At 43.7% G+C, this 14,341-nt stretch overlaps 1 protein-coding gene across 1 annotated transcript in view; it reads left to right on the forward strand.

Moving 5' to 3' along the window:
• Window positions 1–14,341, forward strand: part of ITPKA (inositol-trisphosphate 3-kinase A) — a 53,340-nt gene extending 38,999 nt beyond the window's left edge. The window contains exons 2-7 of the mRNA XM_083744986.1: window positions 3,655–3,751; window positions 5,963–6,176; window positions 6,993–7,197; window positions 8,983–9,084; window positions 10,129–10,200; window positions 11,385–14,341. Of these exons, the coding sequence (XP_083601112.1) occupies window positions 3,655–3,751; window positions 5,963–6,176; window positions 6,993–7,197; window positions 8,983–9,084; window positions 10,129–10,200; window positions 11,385–11,588 (894 nt within the window). The 3' untranslated portion in view covers window positions 11,589–14,341. The remainder of the gene's footprint in view (window positions 1–3,654; window positions 3,752–5,962; window positions 6,177–6,992; window positions 7,198–8,982; window positions 9,085–10,128; window positions 10,201–11,384) is intronic.

Consider the following 14,341-nt stretch of genomic DNA (forward strand, 5'->3'; position numbering starts at 1 on the left):
TGGTTTGGAAGCTTCAGCTGGTACAGAAGTTAGTGGCCAGGTTGCTCACAGGGGCAAGATGGTCTGAGCATATTACACCGATCCTGGCGCAACTGCATTGGCTGCCGATTAGTTTCCGGGTCCAATTCAAAGTGCTTGTTTTGACCTATAAAGCCTTAAACATCTCAGGACTGCAATACCTCAAGGACTGCCTCTCCTCATATGAACCGATTCGGACCCTGCGCTCATTATCTGAGGCCCTTTATTGTGTGCCTCCCCTGTGAGAGGTCCAGAAGGTGGCAACATGGAAATGGGCCTTTTCTGTGGTGGCTCCCTGTTTGTGGAATGCTCTCCCCAAGGAGGTTTGCCTGGCCCCTCATTGCATATCTTTAGGCACCAGGTGAAAATGCTTCTCTTCAATCAGGCCTTTGGCGAATTAACATTCTATGGCCTTTTAAATGCATCTGTGGGAGGGGGAATTATTCGTTTGTTTTGCTTTTGTTTCTGCTTTATTTGTTTTTTGTGTTTTCAGTTTGTATTTATGTTGCGAACCGCTGTGTGGTCTTCGGATGAAGGGCAGTATACAAATTTAATAAATCAATAAATAATGCCAACTTGTTGAATGGAGATGCCTGGCATGGTTATTTTGCATGCAGTTGTTTTTGGCACATTCAGATCATTGCACACCTAGAACTGTACTGAGAGGTGAAGGAAAAGTCTGGCTGTTACCAGATAATAGGCAAGAAATAGGATCTCTACCTTCAGAGCTTGTATCCAGTAAAGTAGCAGAAGACAATTGTCACCATCCTGACTTCCTTTGAACTTCCCAGAGGAATCTGGGTGGCCACTGTTGAAGTGCTTGATAAGATGATCCAACAAACACAATTACAGTATTCTAAAGTGCTGTCCTAAGACAACGTGAGACATTCTAGCCTGCAGAGATTTTGGTGTAATATATTGAGCCTTAGAATTATCAACTCAGCTCAAAGGACATATAAAAGTAAAAGAAATAATAGAGGAGGATGACTGGCAATTAATTCAGTCTATAAAGAAAAAGTCTTTTCCCCTTTTGTTTCTTGCTATCATAATAGCACTGTGTGGGCTTGTGTGGGCTTGTACCGTTGAGCATGAGAGCTCAGGGAAGGGGGGGGAAATTCCAACATCATTTTTGCTCCGAGCACCAGCAGAGATTTTCTTTGAGAAGGATCCAGGGGTCATGAAAATTAAAACAGCGTAGGCAGGCTCGTCAGTAGGATTCCTCCCCCTTTCCTAATGGTAATTAATTAAACAAAAAAAACCCCAGCCTTTTGAAACTAGTCCATCAGCTATACACGCCACATTTCCTTACACATTTTTAACCTATAATTGCATTTAAGTGAAATGTGTGATTAGTAGAACTGTGAGATCTTGGCAGGAAAACACGTGTCTTTCCCCCCCATCCCTCTGCACCCCCAAATATATTTACTATTAGCTTGACCTTCTAGACGGGATTAAAGAGCTGTACAGTATGTTTTAGCTTGTGGAATGAGAAAGGGGCACGAGGAAGAAGAAAGCCCAGGACAGAAACAGAGTATATAGCACTTGCAAGTGCTGTGATGGGAGTTTCATAGGCTTCTGCAGGGGGTGGAGTGGAAACACTCTGCTTAGCAATGGAGCAATCCGTGCAGAAAACTTATATATTCCCCGATTCATGTTCCTATGGCAGCAGTCTTATTTGTGGAACAAAATGCTGCAGCCCTGGACTAAGACACTAGTCGTTTTCTTCCACCAAGACCCTTATCCTGTTCTTTAAGGTAGCTGGAGGATATGGTGCTATGTGTGAGTGAGAGAGAGAATCAGTGTGGAGTGCTCCTTATCTTAGTGAAATGTTTGTATAGTAATTGCTAGGCTTGCCAAATTGCTTCCCTGGCCCTTCCTGACTGCAAAACAATGCTTTTGCACATTAATTGTTCAGGGAACCTTGGAGTTGATCAGTTGGGGAGGGGAAAAGGGCTTTGGGAATCTTTTATATATAAAAAAAATACAGTTAAACTAATCCCAGTTTCAGTTCCGGAGAGCAGGGTATTTTGTCTTTCCGTGTATGTTTCTGCATGTGGTGGCATTCAAGGTCATTTTCTTCTGTTGATATGGCAGCTGTTCACTTTCCCCTTCGGCCAACAGAAGTATGTCCAAAGATGTCACAACTAAAACAGAAAGGTGTTAGCAAGGTGACACTGCGTGGCAGCGTTTTCTGGCCTTGTTAAAATGCTAGAGCAGGGAGGGGAGGTAGAAAAGGAATGTATTTATTTGAAATGTTATATCCCACTCTGAAGTATGAATGCTTTTTAGGTTGGCTAACAATAATAATTTATTATTTATACCCCACCTATCTGGCTGGGTTTCCCCAGACACTCTGGGCGGCTTCCAACAGAATATTAAAATACAATAGTCTATTAAACATTAAAAGCTTCCCTAAACAGGGCTGCCTTCAGATGTCTTCTAAAAGTCTGGTAGTTGTTTTTCTCTTTGACATCTGGTGGGAGGACATTCCACAGGGTGGGTGCCACTACTGAGAAGGCCCTCTGCCTGGTTCCCTGTATCTTGGCATCTCGCAGTGAGGGAACCGCCAGAAGGCCCTTGGCACTGGACCTCAGTGTCCGGGCAGAACGATGGGGATGGAGATGCTCCTTCAGATATACTGGACCGAGGCCGTTTAGGGCTTTAAAGGTCAGCACCAACACTTTCAATTTTGCTTGGAAACGTACTGGGAGCCAATGTAGGTCTTTCAAGGGTGGGCCACCCAATAAAACTGATCAAAACTGAGCTAAAAATGGCAAGAGTCAGCAAAAGACAAGCGGATTAAAACCACATTCAGTTGGCATCTGAAAAGAATTGGGGAAAGAAGAAGAAGATATTTGCTTGGTGCCAACAGGACTATAGTGTATATGTCAAGTGAGCCTCCCTGAAGAGAGCATTGTAGAAGCGAGGTACCACAGCCGAAATGGCACTCTCAGTTGCTGCAACCCACCTCAAGGCAACCAGAGAGGGGCTTCTAACACTGATTATGTGGCAGTGGGCAGTCATGCAGTCCCTAGGGTGTCCAGGTCTTTAAAGAGCTTTAAAGGTGAGCACCACCTATACTTTGGACTGGTAGCCAATGAAAGTGTTTCACAGGCATCTTAGGTTGAAGCATCAACTGACAGTAACTCCATGTTGTTTGGATTGGGTCACCTGCCCCAAACCTCTCTTTACTTAAGAATAATGTTTAGTTATCAAGAAGCTCAAATAACTTTTGGCAAATTTGGGGGGGGGGGGGGAGAGAGAGAGAGAGAGAGAGAGAGAGAGAATGCAGATACAGCTTTTTGACTTGGTTTTTAAAATAAGTTACCCAACTCCAGGATTAGATAGCATGCTGTTATTTTGGACCTGTGCATTTCTTTAAAAATCTGTTCCTCTCCTTGAGTTTGAGCATTACGAATTAGCTATGCCTGTGTTAGCCTTTGATCAACACTCTGTTCAATTAGGTGAGTTTCTGAGACTGTCTTTAATGGGAATCCACTTTCATGTCACATCAGGTTGGCCTTGGAGGTCAGTGGGGAGCCATAAGTGCAAGCAGGAGACCTTGCATCTCCGTGCATAAATGCCCGATTATGTGGTTTGTGACGATACTAATGATTTTTCCTTTCTTTGTTTCAGAAAAAAGCATGGCAGACGTTAAAAACAATTGTCAATTTGCCAGTCATCAGTCCCTTCAAGAAGCGATACTCCTGGGTGCAGCTGGCTGGCCACACAGGTGAAAACTTTTCTTGGCTTGACTCTGTACAAATAGGAAGCTTATAATAAAATGGTTGATGAAAATGGAAGGATTGAAAGGATTTTGAGGGAAGTATGCCCCCCCCTTCTTTACCTGGACACTGCAAAAATCAATCAGCCCTATATGCCTAGATTATCTCTGGCAAGAGAACTGCTTTTTCTATCTGATTGTCAATATGCTATGCACTCTGGACCTTTGGGGATGAGCAACAAGCACTTTCAAATAAGTAAATTGATGGGAAAAGGAAGTATATTAATTGACTAAGTCTGCTTGTTTGTCTAGCAGACAGATTATGAGCTGTTTGTGGTTCTGGAGCCATTCCAGTGTGCCCTCTGAGCTTGTAGAAATCTTGTTAAAATAATCACATTTGATATAAAACAGTGGGTTTTCTCCAGTTGTGCTGCCCAGCAGAATGGGTTGGATAGCCATTTTTTTTTGGGGGGGGGGGTTATCCGCAGAAGTTCTTCCATGCCCCCCCCCCCGAGATCTGCTCCAGAGCCTTGGGGAACCCTCCAAAGTAGATTTAGAGGGGCACAGAGACACTGTGGGGCAGGGGGAGGAGAGACATTTTAAACAATTGTTTCCCCACCTGTTGTCCTGTGAGAAACCTTACTGTTCAGCAACATGGTTGGCTATAGCCCGGTATCTTCTTAACTTCACTAATGCGAAGAAAAATGTATAATACACAGGGTCAGTTTTTCAGACAAGGACAGTAACCAGAAGATTGATAAGAAATGCTAGCACAGAGTTTCTAATAGATATGAACCTAGTCTGTTTTGTGATTTTAAAAAGAGTAATCATGTCTTGACTGTGCAGCTTGGGGTGTGTGTGTGTGTGTGTGTGTGTGTGTGTGTCTGTCTGTCTGTCTGTGTCTGTCCATAGACCTATGTAGGCTTCTACACCTAAGTCTGTGGTCCAACCTTACACAGGAAAGTTTCTGGAGCCTAAACTCTCAAGAAGAAGCAAACACTGTCAAGGCCACCTCTGTAATGTGCTGAAAGTGTACGTCACGGAGAACAGAAAGGAAAGTTTGGCAAGGTGGCCAGTAAGGAGCTGCTTAAGCAGATTATGTTTAATGTAGTGTTTGTAGAAATGGCTGGAATATCTTGGGCCAAGCTTTTTCTTTCTTTTTCTTTTTAAAAATTGACTTGATGTAATTTATGCATGGTTGCTTTAGTGCTCCTATAGTAACTGCCTGAGGTTAAAGGAAAACATAAGTCAACAAAGCTATGTGCAGAGTTCTCTGGAGCAGGAGGCATTTCCTTGTATAAAAATGAATAGGATTAATTGATTACAGCTCATTTTGCACTGATTCCAAGAGAACCCTGTGAATTCTGATGCCGGCTACAGAGAATTCTGCAGTTGCAGGAGCTAACGTGAACTAGCTTACAGTGCAGGAAGACAATGTAAGATTCAGGTTCAATCTTGTTGGCTGTGTTTTAGGGTATAAATTCGTTTCAGAAGGCAATGGATTAATAGATTTATGGATTGATAGATATTTGAGTGAAACAAAAACAGATCCTGACATTACACTCGCCTCGACAGTTGTGGAAGCTGCTTTTTCTGTACCTCTTGTCGCAGCCAGCTTCATTTTGTTGGCTGTGTGGCTGAGACTAGATTCCTTTGGAGCCTCAGAGTAGTGAGATTTTGGAGCTGCAGGATTCCGAGGGGGCTGGAGGAAGAGCGTGTGCGTGCTTGAAGTGCACAACTTGGCTTCTAGACATGGCTTGTTGGTTAATGATCAGTGACTGATAGCTTCTCTCTTGTGTGCTAAGAGCAGGTACAGGATGAAGCTCAGTTCAGGACATAGTGGTAGCATTGCATAGATTTTATCACTGAATCTGGCTACCAAAGTAATAATGTGGTTTGCCCTGTTAACCTCCTGTGTAGTCTAGTGCATTTAGACTTGGACATGTTTATATGATTAGTGGAGACAACTTTTTCTGTGATTCCATCTGAATGCTGGCTCTGTGTGTGTGTGTGTGTGTGTGTGTGTGTGTGTGTATGTGTGTGTGTGTGTTTTGACAGGCACTGTTTGCGTTGGGTGTTCTTTTTACAAGGCACGTATGTTACTGTTCCAGGAAAGTATTTCAGCTGGAAGAAAGAGGTGCGGCAGTCAAACTAGGCGAAGAGACCTTTCCCTCCTACCAGACTGAAAGTTGCAAGTTATCATGATTCTGTTTACTGCAGGGAGTTTCAAGGCAGCTGACGGTGGAACGATCCTGAAGCGCTACTCTGAGAATGAGGAGAAGTGCTTTGAGCTGCTGATGAATGACCCACTGCGCTCCTGTGTCCCTGTCTTCCATGGCGTGGTGGAGAGAGATGGCGAGTCCTACATGCAACTAGATGACCTTCTAGCTAATTTTGAAGGGCCTTGTGTGATGGACTGCAAGATGGGAATCAGGTGGGAGGCATTAAACAACAATATCTCTGCTGTCTCATTGTGAGCGGCTTATTGATAGCTGTGATTTTGAGGGGATGGCAGTCTGATGTTGGGTCGATCCATCCCTCAACTTCATGTGGATTGTGAGCCCCTTCTGCCTTCTGATGAACAGATGGTACCTTGGGTTACAGACGCTTCAGGTAACAGACTCCGCTAACCCAGAAATAGTACCTCGGGTTAAGAACTTTGCTTCAGGATGAGAACAGAAATTGCGTGGCGGTGGCACAGTGGCAGGCCCCATTAGCCAAAGTGGTACCTCAGGTTAAGAACAGTTTCAGGTTAAGAACGGACCTCCAGAATGAATTAAGTTCTTAACCCGAGGTACCACTGTATTTAAATGTCATGGTGAGCATTAAACAATGACTTACCACCCATGAGCAAAACCAAATTTGCTTGCTCCTGAAGGAAACAAACCATGGTTCCTGGCTTAGTGTTACATTTGAACTAGTGACAATACTTTGTTTTGCTGCTAACAAACTGTAGTCAGTAAGCGAATAACAAACCTTGGCTACAGATTGTGGTTTGTTTGTTTTTTAAAAACCACACACATTTAGCTACACCAGTGCTTCTCCTTTACCCTTGCAATGGATTGTGGCTGGGGGTTCAAAGTCCTGATATTGATTGGTCAGAGTTTTCTTGGAAATGTGATGCTATCTTGAAGAGGGTAATTATTTCTCTATGTAACGAACACTGAGCTCCGTATACGGTAAATGGAAATGGCATGGAAATATTATTGGGCGTATCAAATAAGTGCTCGGTTTCCTATTCTTTTTGCAGGACGTATTTGGAGGAGGAATTGACTAAAGCGCGAGAGAAACCAAAGCTGCGTAAGGACATGTATAAGAAAATGATCGATGTAGATCCTCTGGCACCCACAGAGGAGGAGAACTCACAGCATGCAGTGACCAAACCACGCTATATGCAGTGGAGGGAGACAATTAGCTCCAGCGCTAACTTGGGTTTCAGGATCGAAGGGATTAAGGTGGGACATCTTCCATTCCTAAACTAGCTTTCCCTAGCTGCAGCATCCTAGACTGTATATACACCAGAAAGTTAATGTTCACATGAGCTGCACAGATCCATTTTTTTCCTGTGTGCATGGGTCATCCACACACAAGCACTTCAGCTGAACTTTATCTTGGTATTTCCCATTCACACTAATGGCTGGTGCTTGATGTAACACACCTGAATACCAGTTGCTGAAACCACAGGAGGGGAGAGTGGTTTTGTTCTCAAATCCTGCTTGTGGGTTTTCCATAGGCATCTGGTTGGCCATTGTGAGGTCGGGATGATGTGTGTTTGTGTGGTACGCAAATAAAGTAACCTTTTGGAAAGAAGGCCGTGCTTTGGTGTCCGTTGAGAAATGTGGAGGATGCTGTCAGATTTTCTCCATCAATGAGTGCAATGCTGGCATTGCAGAATGTGCGGTGCTTCTAGTGTACCATCTGGCAACAGACGGAAAGGATATTTTCGCTGCCCTCACAGGCCTGCTGTAGCACATCACTCCAGAGTGCTGCTGGATATCTCTGCCCACGATGTGCACTGCAGTTTCACAACTTTCTCTTGTCAAGACACATACATTTGTTGTGTTAGGCTGGCCCACACTTTTGCAGCCAAATGTTACATGCACAAGGCCAAATCTGACTCAGATAGGTTTTGTACTACAACCCAGAGCAGAATTATATGAGTTTTCTAGGGCTCTTTTGCATTGCATCCAGAAGCATGACTTAATAGCATAGCTTTTTTTCCATTAAGTGTCAGTAGTCGTTCCTTTTATCCTGCCCACCTTGTTTATAATGTACACCATATCCTAAAATACATGTTTGTATTAGAGTCTCAGTGATACTTTATTTATTTATGTAATGTATTTAATACAGTTCTATCCTGTTTGCCACCTGAGGAGCTTGTGGTTAGACTGAGAGTGACTAGCTCAGGTTACCTAATGAGCTTTCATGGCTGAGTGGGAATTTGAACCTGGGTCTTTCCAGTCGTAATCTGGCACTGTGTATCAGGGCTGTCAGACTTCAAGCTCAAGGGATCTACTTTATGCCTAACCTAGAACCCTGAGATCCACTGACCAGAGCTAGCCATTTAGAATTAAATACAGTGGTACCTTGGGTTACATACGCTTCAGGTTACAGACTCCGCTAACCCAGAAATATTACCTTGGGTTAAGAACTTTGCTTCAGGATGAGAACAGAAATCGTGCTCTGGCGGTGCAGCAGCAGCAGGAGGCCCCATTAGCTAAAGTGGTGCTTCAGATTAAGAACAGTTTCAGGTTAAATAGGGACCCCCAGAACGAATTAAGTACTTAACCCGAGGTACCACTGTAATCCCAATGAATTTGCTTTAAATACCAGAACTGAATGGAGTTCCTTCCTTCCACACAAAAATCCATTCCTGGTCACCCTAGGTTTTCAGAGGAACAACTTTCAGCTATATAACTTGGGATGAAGCGGGTTCATTTTATAGCTGCTGCTATTGATACAATTGGTAGCCGGAAATCCTTGCCGTTCTACTGCAAATCACCCAAAGATCTACCTTCTGCCCTCCCCTGCTCTGACCACACTGCTGTAAATTCAGCTAATATTCAGGGTAGGGGTAACCATCCCGGTGGAGTTAGTTCAGCTGCCTCTGAGGAGAAGCCAGCCAATTTCACCTTTTGGGGATTCCTCTCCTCTTTGTCTCCATGCTGGTGTCTTCCCTTTCTTCTTTCTTCTGTGTGCAGAAGGACGTCTTCCATCTCCCTTCTTTTTATTCCTTACAGAAGGCTGATGGGACTTGTAACACCAACTTCAAGACAACGAAGACACGGGACCAAGTCTTCCAGGTTTTTGCGGAATTCATTAAGGGAGATACAAGTATATTGGTAAGCTATACTTGGAAGTTTGAGACTGGCCCTTTGCTGGCCTGGCTCATTAAATCTGTGAGGGCTGGTGGTAGACAAATAGGGAGAGGGAGCTGTGGACATTTCCTTACAGGAGGCCAAGGTGCCACCACTTCCTCCAGAGCAGCTGGTAATAAGACCCATTATTTTAAGAAGCTCTCGCCAGATTTCTTTAACCTGGGTAAAGGTTGACCCAATGCATCATCTTGGGTGGGGAGAGGTTGGATGTGTGATAGTAGACCAACTCCCAGTTTTCTTAGAAATAGATCTGCTATCATTGATGCTAGCTGCTTCATCTCCCTCTCTTGTTTTAAAATTATTGTATTTTATAATTGCTGTATGCTATTTTGGAGGCTTATCTGGCTGAACAGTGGCCAATAAATATTAATAACACACTATAAGTAGTACTTTTCCTGTGGTTTTGTGGTATTATAGTTGGTCATAGTTTAAGCATATGAAAGGAAGGTAACACATTGTATTCTGCATCTCTGCAGTGAGGCCCTTTGTGTACCAAGAACACAGATCAGCTCTGAACATGGGTTCCTATCAGGCACAAAACCCCTTTGCTTTGTAGGCTTTAAACCTCTGACCTCATTAGCAGATGTGGGATGCTGTTTCTTTTCATTGACAGAGTAACATTGTTCAGATTGCATCATGGGTCGTGGGGAACTCCGTTTCATTTTTCCATGCTGCGTTTCCCACACTCTGAACAGATGAGCTGAAAGCCTTCAGAGAGAATATTACAGATGTTTAGCTGTCACTAATTGCCGGCTCTGGGACCCACACACTTGTGCAATGGGTGAATTGCAACTTAAAACACCAAAAGAGCATAATGTGCCCCAAAAATTGGCTCACGAAACTCCCATTCTCAGAAGATTTGTGTTTATGTTTCTGGTGGGTAGTATCTCAAATTACTCTGTGGTAAAGCAGTCTCTGAAGCAATTTCCTCCATTTACCAGGTTTTAAAAAATTTTGTATGACAGTAAAATGTTACATAATTCAACCCTCCACCCCTTCTTTTCACAGAAAAAATACTTGAGGCGTCTGTATGAAATTCGTGGTGTTCTTGAGTCTTCTAATTTCTTTAAACGGCATGAGGTGAGCAGTGGGTGAGAGAAGGCCAAGGAGGCAGCATGTGAAGAAAACAGTGTAGCATCAAGACTGGATTACTCCAGTGCCTTCTGTCTCTGTGTGTGTGGAGTGGGGGAAGCTGCCCTTGGGATTGGTTTGGAAGCTGTTGCAGAATGCAGGAACTAGGTTGCACAGAGAGGTAACCTACCATGAGCACATAACACTCCCGTGAAAGGAGCTGCACTAGCTTGCCACTTCAGCTACTGAGCTGAGTTTAAGGTTCTGCTGTTCGTTTAGAAGGCCCTAAGCAAGTTGGGAGAGAATGAGAGAATGCCACCACCTCCTATAGAAACCTACCCACTCCCTGAGGTCATCAGATAATGCTCTTTGCAAGAGATCCATCATTTAGTCAACTGAAGGAGAGTTTTCCCCTCAGAAATAAGGCAGCCAGCTAGATGGTGACAATGATCATTAGTATTCTTCTTTTATTTATATGCCGCCCATATGACTGGGTTGCCCCAGCCACTCTGGTAGGCTTCTACAAAATTATAAAACCACAGTAAAAAAACCCAAACATTAAAAACTTCCTTATACAGGGCTGCCTTCAGCTGTCTTCTGAAAGTCAGATAATTGTTTATTTCCTTGACATCCGATGGGAGGGCGTTCCATAGGGCGGGCGCCACTACCGTGAAGGCCCTCTGCCTGGTTCCCTGTAACCTCATTTCTCGCAGTGAGGGAACCGCCAGAAGGCCCTCAGAGCCTTCAGTGTCTGGACTGAATAATGGGGGAGGAGACTTTCAGTGGACGCTTAAGAAACATCTTAATGGTTTACTGACCATTAAACAGGGTGGGGGCAGCCTGGTAACTCTGGATTTGGATTTATTAGCACTATTTTTAACTATTTTTTAAACACTATTTGGATTTTTTTAATGTTCTGACTTTTATTGTTCGTGGTATATTTTATTATCTGTGCACTGCTTTGAGGTATTTTAAATATAAAGCAGTATTAAAATGCTCCTGGTAAATAAATAAAAACTTAAGAACATTAAATGAGCCTGCTGGATCAGGCCAGTGGATTCCTCAGTGAATTTGTTTAATCCTCAACTACAGGCATGCGTTGGCCCTAAGTTTATGGTGGGTGGAGCCAGGAGCAGCAAGACACCAGTTTTCCACAAAATATCTAGTAGCCTCTCTCTCCCTCTCCTCTGCAGGTAATTGGAAGTTCACTGCTGTTTGTGCATGATGATAGTGGGCATGCCAATGTATGGCTCATTGATTTTGGAAAGACCACCCTTCTTCCAGATGAGCAGATCTTGGATCATAGGATCCCTTGGCAGGAAGGGAACCGAGAGGATGGCTACTTACTTGGACTGGACAATTTGATCGACATCTTAGAAAATATATTTGAGAGATGAGAGAGACTGGCACAAAGTCACTATAGGACTGCTCAGTTGCTTTTAATTTTTCCAGAATCAACACCCCCCCTCTCCAGTCAGAGGGAAAGCTTTTAAAACTTTTGCCAGACTGGGGGAATTACCCTGCTGCAAAAACGAGGTGGAAACTCTGGGAGCCTGGGAAATCCAGGGTTAGCCATGAATGCAAAGGGCTAACTTCAGTTTTATTGAACTAACACAGAATAATTTCTGAACATTTGGACGTTTGATCAGGACAACTACTTCTTGCAGGAAAAGTTGCTTGGAGCACACGGGACGGAAAATATTGGAATTCTCGTCTGAAATGTCTTCAAAAGTAATAAGCAGACTTCCTAACCTTCATGCTGCTGCTGCTGCTGCTGCTGCTGCTGCTCACACTGTTAGATAGGAATGTTCCCATTCCATGCATTCACTTGTGTGCCAGGCAGCTTGGAACTTGGCGAAGAATTTACAAACTCTCATTCTCATATATATATTAGTTTTAATGGTGGTGCAGAAAAGTTTAAAGATGCGCACAAAGTGCTGTTGAAGCTTCAGAAACCAAAGGGCACCTTGGGCTCCAGGAGCCAGTGCAAGAGTTTCTGTGCCCTACACAACTCTCCATACCCCTCTGTTCCTTCTCGTTTTCTACCATTCCATTTTGTCGCCAACTGCTTTCCACAAATTAGTTTATCTGTGCCAAAACATGTGCAGCTTGCCAGTAATCCCCTCCCCCATATATCTTGCACACATCTGCCCTGCAACCCTGACCACAACTCTGCAACAGGTAAGTCCTACTGATTTTTAATCAACCATCCAAAACTCATCATGGGCAGAACTGCAGTCTAATGCTTTGATTGGAGCCCATGTGCCCACTCCCCACTGCTATAGAGGAACCTGGATCTACCTGTTAGAGGAGCTGCCATGGTAATAGGGAAGCAGAGGTCGAAACCAGACAATTCCAATTTGCACCAGGCTTTGTGTTAGTGCTTCTTCATGATTGCTAGCCTCTCCTTTTCTTCACCTGAGACTGTGCATAAAGCTGTCCAGGTTTTAAAGAGACTTTGCCTTCCAGGGAGCAAGCAGTCAATTTCAGGGCAACTGAATTTCATCGAGGTTGGTGGTGGCCCAGAAGTGACCACTTGTGAGCTGAAATGCATATGACTATGTGTGGGATCACATCTTAGTGACTTGGTTTATTTAGTAAACAAAGCAAAAACGTAACTAATTTAGGTGACATTGAAATGTTTCACATCCAGAAATCAGAGATCAGCAGATTTTTGCAAGAATTAAAAAAGAACAATTCTCCCCATAGAGATGTACTGGGCACTTGAAACATTAGGTGCTAAGCACTTCATTTGGGCAAAGTATATCCACTTGGTGTGTCAGGTGAATGTGGTATCTCTCATGCAAAGGGTTGTTTTAGGACTGCTGTGAAGGTGATAGTCTGCATAACAGGGAAATACTGTGATAAAAACTCCTTTCCCTCGAGAGACGCTTGAAGTCACATGGATTGCCCCCATCATCATGGACCGGTATTGCAGAAAGCATCTCCACTGTTCAACATTCCAGCCACACAATTCCAATAATCATGCCATACTTGGTTATATATTCACATGATTATTGGCTGTGATCCAGAGCTCCATGCAGGCAGACATGGCACTCTTAAGTTGTAGAGGAAAGCACAGGAAAGCAGCCAGTGGCCATTGTGTGATGACTGGGTAGTCATGGCCCCATGGTCTTATCTCATGCAGTCTGCCTTAGGCTAAATCATGCAGAATTCACCCATGGCATGCTCCATAGCTAAAGGTATAAGGGATCCCTAGTCTGGCAGCATGGTCATGACTTAGCCAGACATGAAACTAGCAGTCAGAGCAGCTAGTAGATATCTTTCAGCTTTTCAAATATTTACCGTGAAGTTAATTTTTTAACAATACCCTTTGCTCAACCATTCTTAGTAGGTAACATATTTGGGCTTCCTTCCCTCTGCCACTTGGCTTGGTGTCAGTTTTGCCAGACTTTGGCATGAGGCTAATTTTAGGAGGAGCAACAGCAGGTCTTTTGCTCCCCACAGCCTAATCTGCACTGGCCGTGGAAGGGCCTGCTGAGGCCAGGCAAATGGGTGGACAGTAAAACCTTAGGAGTCTGTAACACGCAGCAGAAACGGGCTGCTTCAGCTATCAAGCTCCATGCTTCTGCCGAGAAAAGCTTATTAAATCATTGAAAATTCTTGCCCAACAGGTGGTGGAGGGGAAACCCCACATTAACATTCATTATGGAATTCGGAACCAGCAACCCAAGAGAGATGTACTGATGATACTCCGAAACAAGCTCCTTCGGCTTAAGCTTGTAATTAATTATCCCCAGGACAGTGTTTTAAATATAGGATTAGCTGGAAAGTCCATCTAGCAGAGCCGATAAAGGATTTAGTTGGGTGCACAGTTCTGAAAATCAAAATTGAAAATAGCAATTTGTAAAATAATACCAGTTATTGTTCTTTGAAATTTGTGTTCTAAAAGTCCTTTTGTGTTAATAATGGAAAACTACTCCTTTATATGTTGCTGGTGGTGATGGGGTGTGTGTTGGGAAGGAAGCATGGGTAGCAGAAGTGGTTTTCAAATGGCTTCCATGATCTGCTAGCCTTTTAGAGTAGTGGGTTGAAAAGGGTTTCTGTGTAGCACAAGAGGTTCAAAGGGGAGGGGATTTAGAGGTAAGCTTGCATATTGCTGCTTGTCAGTTTTTACGTAGCTCTATTT

This window comes from Podarcis gaigeae (genome assembly GCF_964106915.1).
Source record: "Podarcis gaigeae genome assembly, chromosome: 1".
NCBI lineage: Eukaryota > Metazoa > Chordata > Lepidosauria > Squamata > Lacertidae > Podarcis > Podarcis gaigeae.